The 8547-nt window shown below is 25.2% G+C and overlaps 2 protein-coding genes across 4 annotated transcripts; one reads left to right on the top strand and one right to left on the bottom strand.

The window, feature by feature from the left end:
- Nucleotides 1-537: 537 nt before the first annotated feature.
- Nucleotides 538-4822, bottom strand: LOC100870703 (uncharacterized). 3 transcript variants are annotated; one of them, XM_003694559.4, is made up of 4 exons: nucleotides 4365-4822; nucleotides 3675-4106; nucleotides 3295-3546; nucleotides 538-3210 (listed from the first exon to the last, which is right to left on the bottom strand). In XM_003694559.4, the coding sequence occupies exons 1-4, from the start codon at nucleotides 4503-4505 to the stop codon at nucleotides 1756-1758; spliced, it is 2280 nt and encodes a 759-aa protein (XP_003694607.1). In that variant the 5' UTR covers nucleotides 4506-4822; the 3' UTR covers nucleotides 538-1755. The 3 variants fall into 3 exon arrangements, with proteins under 3 accessions (XP_003694607.1, XP_012343357.1, XP_012343358.1); XM_012487903.3 differs by lacking the exon at nucleotides 4365-4822 and adding an exon at nucleotides 4202-4356; XM_012487904.3 differs by lacking the exon at nucleotides 4365-4822 and adding an exon at nucleotides 4206-4336.
- Nucleotides 4823-5429: 607 nt separating this feature from the next.
- Nucleotides 5430-8277, top strand: Usp39 (ubiquitin specific protease 39). The gene is made up of 9 exons (XM_003694568.4): nucleotides 5430-5902; nucleotides 6219-6497; nucleotides 6580-6755; nucleotides 6826-7051; nucleotides 7146-7432; nucleotides 7489-7617; nucleotides 7700-7761; nucleotides 7873-8095; nucleotides 8164-8277. The coding sequence occupies exons 1-9, from the start codon at nucleotides 5824-5826 to the stop codon at nucleotides 8227-8229; spliced, it is 1527 nt and encodes a 508-aa protein (XP_003694616.1). The 5' UTR covers nucleotides 5430-5823; the 3' UTR covers nucleotides 8230-8277.
- Nucleotides 8278-8547: the final 270 nt, after the last annotated feature.

Genomic DNA, 8547 nt, shown 5'->3' with positions numbered 1-8547 from the left:
TTTAGGGAAAAAATAACAAAATAAATATATTATCATTGATGCCTTGCCTAGGTAGTTAATGTCAAATTATAGATTAAATATCTGTTGTCAATTGTAGAATGATGTAGAAAATAGGAACAGCGATTATAATGGAAATTGTTATCACGCTAGGCACACATACACATGCATATATATGTATATTATGCATACACGTGAATACGTATATATTAGTTGCATAACAAATCAGTGTAATAATGTAGTTTAAAGACACAAATATGTTTATGTCTTTAAAAAAATCAACATACGTGCATAATGCTCGTATTATGTTATTGCTGCTAAATAACAATTTCAAAATCAATATAAATTTAGCAGCTCTTGTCATTAACATTATTATTTAATACCGTTTCGAAATAAAAAGAATTTTTAATAAAATTGAAATTTTTCTTAACCTTATTATGAATAATTTGTTATTATAAATATTTCAGAGTTGAAATATGTAATAAATAAAAAAATATTAACACAATGTGCGTTTAGGTATATAAAATTAAAAAATAATAGTAATTGTAAAGTTTTTTATATTTTTTCAAGAAGATTTGTCAATAATAATATTACAATCACAATTTTACAAATAATGTAATCACTTTATTATTATATATCACAATTTCTACTATGTATAATGCTGAAAGCTGTTTTTGTTTAAAAGAGAACTGCAGAGATGCCACAAGAATACAATGTTAAAGGTGATTATATAATTTTAGATTTTCTTATATATAAATTTTAAAAATTATATTATTAATGAGATAACCACCATTTCATAGCATTTCTTTGCAGTAAAAGTAGCTATCAGCCTTTAATTCGATAAATAATATTTTAATATTTTATTGATATTAATAAGAAAATATTTTGTTTTCCTTATGATAATTATGTTTTTTTACTACATAGTTAATAGACGCATTAGATTGCTTTTTTCGTGATGTTTATAACAAGTTATAATGCACACAGAACATAAAATGTAAATTCTCATGTGATAATTAAAACGAATAATTTTTTTAATATACTTTAATATGTTGTAAATAAATAACGTGTCAATATAATACACGTTGCATTTTTTTTAGAACAACGTTAATGAATAAATAATAAATTGATTTATTTCAATTATTTACTTTGTATATTCAAAAATTATTAAATAATTTGAGCTTTTTGTAAAAATAAACATAGGTATTACTTGATCAGAAATTTAAATTATATAATGTACTCCTATTAAATTTTTAAAATATATCATTGAAAAAATTTATTATCACAAGCTAGAAAATAAATTCTATAATGCAAATACATACATTGATTGTAAAAGCTTGTAAATAATATTTATCGTTATTATAACTTAAAATTCATAATATTTTATATTTCAATAACAATAATTATTGATTATCGAAAGATTCTAGAGCGAAACAAATTGCAAATAAAAAAAGTAGATATTTTAAAAATACCAACATATTTCGGTAAAATATATACCGATATAAAAAAGACGATAATGTAAATAATTATTTAATTTTATTTTCTATACCTATAAGTGACTTTAGAAAACATTATCTCTTGCAAAGAATTCTCGAAAATATATTCTTTGTGTGTATACAATTTAACATATAATATGCTACAGTAAAGGAATACATCGTGGTGACTAATGCCGCTTCCTATAAAATGCAGACTTGATATTTTATTTTCTATCGTGCATTGTTCGTATTTATTTCAATATTTCTCAATATTTGATTATATGTTTCAATCTGCAGTAATTTGAATTCCTTCTTGAGAATCTCGAAGTACAATTTCTGCTGGTAAAATATTTTTCATTTCATTTTTACGAGGAACTGGTTCATCCTTTTGCACGGGAGGTGCACCATGGTGTTTTTTTTTATGACACATCATAGTTGATCTCGATACAAATGTTTTACCGCATGCATCACATTCATATGGTCGTTCTCCAGTATGTAATCTTTTATGAATAGCCATAGGAGTAAATTGTGTAAATGTTTTACCACATACATCACATCTGTAAGGCCGTTCTCCGGTATGCAATCTTCTGTGACATCTTAATGCTGCTCTTCTGGCAAATACTTTTCCACACATATCGCATTTAAAGCTTTTTTCTCCTGTATGCATTGTCGAATGAATTTTGAGATCAACTCTTGTTAAAAATCCTTTACCACAAACTTCACATAAATATGGTTTTTCACCAGTGTGAATACGTAAATGCGTATTAAGATAACTTTTACTAACGAACATTTTATTGCATACCACACATGGATATTGGCGATTATCCATACCTGAATGAATTTTTTGATGACTTTTACAAAGTCCTTTAGTTATAAAACCTCTACCACAAATTTCGCAAACATATGGTTTAACACCAAGATGTCTGTTTTGATGATCCAACAAAGATTGTTTTGTTTTAAAATGCTGTCCACAAGTATTACATGGAAAAGGTTTTAAATCTGAATGTACTCTTTGGTGAAGAACCAAATAACTTTTAGACTGAAAACCTTTACCACATGTAGAACAATTGTAATCAAATTGACCTGTATGTGTGGCCGTATGTTGTGCAAGTCCAATTTTACTACGAAATGCTTTTTCACAAGTTACACATTGAAAAGGTTTTTCACCAGTATGTTTCCGCATATGTTCTTGTAGTTTATAATTCGTTCTGTACTGTTTTCCACAGTGAGCACAAACTTTGGGAGTCCATTTTTGTCTCACAGTTGCTTGTTTCTTTTCTTCTACATTTACATCATTTTGAGAAGATGCTAGTTCCGATTCCATAACTTCTTTTTCTTTGTTGATTGTTTTATTTTTATGTACATCACATCTTTCTTTATGTACATTTAAGGCATCTACACTTGTAAAATATAAACCACATGGACAGCAACAAAAGTATTGTTCAAAATGTGCTATCATATTATTTGAACCTAATGTTGCTTCATTACAAAATGGACATACATACCAGTGTGAACCTGTTTCATCAATTGTAGGATTATTTAATGTTGTTTCTAGTAATGCATGCTTAGTTCTTTTTGTATATTCTACTAAAATTTCTGAATTTCCAGTTACTTGACTTGTTGATGCCATATTATTTGTTTGTGTAGTTGTATGTCTAGGAGTTTCACTTTCAACTATACGTGTTTCTTCTATATCACTATTGGTTTCTGGTTGAGCAGGAGTAAAATTTTCATGTGGTACCTACAAGTTAAAATTATTCTTATTGAAGAAAATATTAACTATTTTTTTTTTCTTTTACTCTTTAATTCAATTTCAACAACTTACATTAGTTTCAAGTACATTTGTAGGATCTTCTGCAGTTAATCTATCCTGCAACCTATGATATTCTTGTTTTATTGGTACTGATTCATATTTTACACTGTCACAATAATGTACAATTGGTTCTCGACTCTGATCTTCAGGATTTATTGAAGTGACATAATTTATTCCTAACTGACTTAAATGACCACTCACAGTTAAATTTCCAACTACAGTCATATCACCTTCCAAATGCATCGCTATTTGATGATTAGACACCTGTAATGAGAAGATATATTTAAGTAGCATTTATTATTACATATTTAGAAATTATTTAGAATAAAAACATTATTATAATATAGTACAATTTATTTCAGCAAGCATATTAGGTTTATTTGTTCATTTACTTCTCGTATATGTTCATCCACCATTCTAGCAGTATCTCCATCTAAACAGTCGATACCAGTAACTTCAATATCAGTATCCTGTTGACCCATTTCTTCTTGTGTAACAACTTGTTCACTAGCTGCCAAATCTATTTCATCTATAACTTGCATAGTATGTATAGTAGGTTCTCCTGTTTCTTGAGGAGTTACATGATTTTGTACATTTTCAATATTGTTTTGTATTCTACTAATATTTCTTTGAATCCTATTCATTTCTTCTACTTCTTCTAAATCCTGTTTTGATATATGAACTTCGTTTTTGGCAATTTCTTTTAACATTTCCATAAACATTCCTTCAGTATGTAAACATTTTTCACGAAAATCAAATAACTGATCTAATTTATAAGCACATTCTGCACATACCACTTTTGGTAATTGATCAGTCATAGACACCTAAAAATAATCAATCAATCAATAAAAATTAATACTTTTTTCCAAAGAATATATTAAGTGGCATCACAATCTTCAGATTTTAAAAATAATTGTACATGCTTAAAATTAATGCAGAACATGATCCTTGTTATAAAAACATCGTGAAACCTTGCACCAATTTTCTTCCTCTATTTATAGTTAAATTAGGAAGAGGGGGTGAAGACAGAGCACTGAAGATTGCAGTGAAATTGGACCTCTACCGTTTGTGCATGATTTTACCTGCACTGGCAAACACGCGGCTATTTTCTTGTCAATGTTGCGCATTTGATCGCCGGCTTCGAAGATTGGTAATCCCATTAGAATACCTGTTTTAGTCGCACATAAGCGACATAAATAATCAAATTCCTCGACGACGGCCATATCAACAGAATGAAGAGGATCGTCTTGTTGCCAGATTAAACGAATGACCCGAAGGACCGATTAGAACGATTTTACTTTGAAATCCAACGGCAAAGATTTTTTACGTGATTTAAAAAACTTATGTCACGCATTACGACATTTCTTAATTTGCCACCTGCAGATCTTCAATTTAAAATTTTTCTACTTTTTAAAAATGCATTATCCAGGGATATTTGTTAAGTGAGTCTGCGTCCACACCATCGAGGAGTCTTTTACAATCAGTCGTGGCATCCGTAGCGGGGGAATTAACTTATAGTGCTCTCTTTTCATCTAAAAAGAATCTGTTTTGTAGATGGCGCGCAAAACATTCTTTTGATCGATTTATCGAAGATCGAAAGATATTTACTTACACTTATTTTTAAACAATTAATTTTTATTATAGAAAGTTTATTTAAATTTTTGTGATTTTATAATAATTAAAATTTAAAGACAAGAAATCAAAATCAATTATATATGATTTAACTTTACAAATATCTTCTCATTATAAATTTATTATATAAATTTTAAAACCTATAAAAGTTTAAAAATATAGAACATATATAAAATATACATGACAAAAAAGAAATATATACAAAATATACATATATATATATATATATATGTATATATAGATACATAGAAATAAAAGAATGTATGTAAAATTTGATATATATAGAAACATAAAATATATACAAGATACAAAATAATATATTTTTTAGTTCGTGTATCTAGGTACTTATATTTCTTTATATTAAAGATTATAACATTAAAAATTAAGATATATTGTAATTTTGTAAAAAAAAAATGATAAAAGTGTATTGAATTGACACCTCGACATTATTTGTGATCAGATATAGACAAAGAAAGCAAACAATAGAAAGAGGATAAAAATAGATTAAAAATTAAGAAATTAGCGCCATCTTCAGAGTACTGCAAGTGAAACATATAAACAAGGAAAAAAAATATTAGAAGAAGATAGAGAAAGAATAAGAATTGATCTTTAATGCCATCTCTTGAAAATCAAAAATATTTCTACAACAGAATAAAATAAAGAATTGAGAATTAGTGCCATCTTTGAGAAATGTTTTTAGAAAAATATTTTTGCTGTATGTGTATATATATATTTCACTTGTAACTGAGATACATATGCTAAAAATTACATTTATTGAAATACAATTTTGCTTATTATACGTATACACGTGTTTTTAGATACATATGAAATAAAAATCTCTAATTTTTATATAAGTATGTTACAAGTTCATCAGTTCATAAAAATAATTTGCTTTAATTGCTAATAAAAATGGCGACAAATCAATCAGGAATTCAACAAAAACGAAAATTAATGATAGAACAAAATAATTCAGATGAAGAAATTAACAGTAAGTATTTATAATCAAATTTTATATAAATTAATTATTATTGACTTTGAATTTATTTTATAAAAATAAAATGTCAAAATTTATTATTTACATGCTTGAATTTTAAGGTTAGCTAATATTTTTTTTATTATATCTATGTGATAGATAATATATATTTTATTATTATAAGTAAAAATGTTATTATTTTGACATTCATAGATTTTCCATAGAAATTACACAAGTATAATTATATCAAATATGAACTTTATTTTTAATTGTCAAATATTATTTATAACCTAAAAATTGTAAAATATATTATAATCTTTTTTAATTACAGAAAGAATTAAAATTACTAAAATAAATTCAGAACCTCCACGACTATGTCCTTATTTAGATACAATAAATCGCCAATTTTTGGATTTTGATTTTGAAAAATTATGTTCAGTATCATTGTCAAGAATTAATGTATATGCTTGTCTTGTATGTGGAAAATATTTTCAAGGTAGAGGTACTAATACTCATGCATATACTCATAGTGTGGCTGAGAGCCATCACGTTTTTTTAAATCTTCATACATTAAAATTTTATTGTTTACCTGATAACTATGAAATTATTGGTAAGAAAATGTTATTATAACATATTATTATAAATTTATTTATTTAAAAATCTTATCAATATTATTTCATAATAATTATCAGATTCATCATTGGATGATATAAAATATGTTTTAAATCCAACATTTGATAAAGCACAAATTGCACAATTAGATAAAAGTGATAAATTATCAAGAGCCATAGATGGTTCATTATATTCCCCTGGTATTGTGGGAATGAATAATATTAAAGCAAATGATTATTGTAATGTGATTCTACAAGTGAGTTATTTTTAAATATTTTTAAGTTCATATCACATATATAGATTCATAATAATTTTAATAATTTTAGGCACTTTCTCATGTTACACCTTTAAGAGACTTTTTTTTAAGAGAATCTAATTATTCTCATGTAAAAAGGCCACCTGGAGATTCTTCTTATCTTTTAGTTCAACGATTTGGAGAATTAATGAGAAAGTTATGGAATCCACGTAATTTTAAAGCTCATGTCAGTCCACATGAAATGTTGCAGGCTGTTGTTTTATGGAGTAAAAAAAGATTCCAATTTACTGAACAAGGTAAAAAATAGATTATATTAATTATACTACAAAATAAATTATAATAAAAATTTTGTTGTTTTTCATTATTAATTATTGAAAATAAAATTTTTAGGCGATCCAATTGATTTTCTTTCATGGTTTCTAAATGCTCTTCATTTAGCATTAAATGGTACAAAAAAACGTGATTCTAGTATAGTATATAAAACATTTTTGGGTCATATGAGAATATACACACGAAAGATACCACCATTAGAATTAGAAGAAAGTCAAAGAAGTGAATTGCTTCATACTGTAGAATATGGTGAAACAGTAACAGAAAGTCCATTTTTATATCTAACATGTGATCTTCCACCACCACCTCTTTTCAAAGATCAATTTACTGAAAACATTATTCCCCAAGTAAGTAGATTATAAACTTTGATTATCATAAATATTATAAAATACATTTTTTATAGGTTAATTTGTACACATTGTTAAATAAATTTAATGCTATAACAGAAAAAGAATATAAAACTTATAAAGAAAATTTTATGAAAAGATTTGAGATAACAGAACTCCCTCCTTATCTTATACTTTATATAAAAGTAAGTATAATATTGTGTTACAGATTATTTAATATAAAAAATTATTAGAATTGTGAATAATTATTTATAATTTGTTACATAGAGGTTTACAAAAAATACATTCTTTGTAGAAAAAAATCCTACCATAGTTAATTTTCCAGTAAAGTAAGTAACAGAAAATTGCAATATTATTTTATTAATATGTATGAATAGTGAAATTCAATATTAATTTAAAATTTAAAAATATATTTTTTTTATTTCTTTATTCTTTTAAAGAAATGTAGATTTTGGAGATATTTTAACATCTGAAGTGAAACAAAAACATCCATATACAACATATGATTTAGTTGCAAATATAGTTCATGATGGTGAACCTGGTCAAGGAACATATAGAGTCCATATTTTACATAGAGCAACTGGTCAATGGTACGAGTTACAAGATTTACATGTAACTCAGATTTTGCCTCAAATGATAACTTTAACTGAAGCATATATACAAGTATGTATTTAATAAAATATATTTTCACAAATATTTTTAAATAAAAATTTATAAATTTTTTTTTTCAGATTTATGAATTAAAAAAAGATATATATACAGAAAATGGTGACAATAAAAATAAAAAGACGATATGATAAATGTAATTTTTTAAATAAAATATTGCAATTTTTCATTTTTCCTAATTTCATATTTCTTATTCCTATTTCGTTAAAAAATTTAACTTTTATAACTTTCAATAAATTTAAACTAAAAAATTCTTTATGCAATTCGTAATATAATTTAAATATATGTACTTAAAAAATATGCATATATATATATATATGAAAAAATATGCATACATAAAATTACAATTTATTAAAAAATACTATATTTTGAAATTTAAGTTATTCTTTACGAAATAATAATTTTATTAACATAATTATTGTAAATTTGATTTAAATTGAAAGAAAATC

The sequence above is a fragment of the Apis florea genome, unplaced genomic scaffold (assembly GCF_048593485.1).
Source record: "Apis florea isolate Af1SG1 unplaced genomic scaffold, ASM4859348v1 contig_2293_pilon, whole genome shotgun sequence".
Classification (NCBI taxonomy): domain Eukaryota; kingdom Metazoa; phylum Arthropoda; class Insecta; order Hymenoptera; family Apidae; genus Apis; species Apis florea.
Note: the sequence above shows the minus strand (reverse complement) of the source record. Positions and strands in the feature narration are given on the sequence as shown.

What these genes read in the sequence shown, in the direction of transcription:
- LOC100870703 (XM_003694559.4), bottom strand. Translation starts at nt 4,505, where the DNA reads ATGGCCGTCGTCGAGGAATTTGATTATTTATGTCGCTTATGTGCGACT. An exon ending in CCGCGTGTTTGCCAGTGCAG is followed by an intron (nt 4,107 to 4,364) that starts GTAAAATCATGC and finishes GATTATTTTTAG; the next exon opens with GTGTCTATGACTGATCAATT. An exon ending in TGGATGAACATATACGAGAA is followed by an intron (nt 3,547 to 3,674) that starts GTAAATGAACAA and finishes TTCTCATTACAG; the next exon opens with GTGTCTAATCATCAAATAGC.
- Usp39 (XM_003694568.4), top strand. Translation starts at nt 5,824, where the DNA reads ATGGCGACAAATCAATCAGGAATTCAACAAAAACGAAAATTAATGATA. An exon ending in ATTCCAATTTACTGAACAAG is followed by an intron (nt 7,052 to 7,145) that starts GTAAAAAATAGA and finishes TAAAATTTTTAG; the next exon opens with GCGATCCAATTGATTTTCTT. An exon ending in TAACTGAAGCATATATACAA is followed by an intron (nt 8,096 to 8,163) that starts GTATGTATTTAA and finishes TTTTTTTTTCAG; the next exon opens with ATTTATGAATTAAAAAAAGA.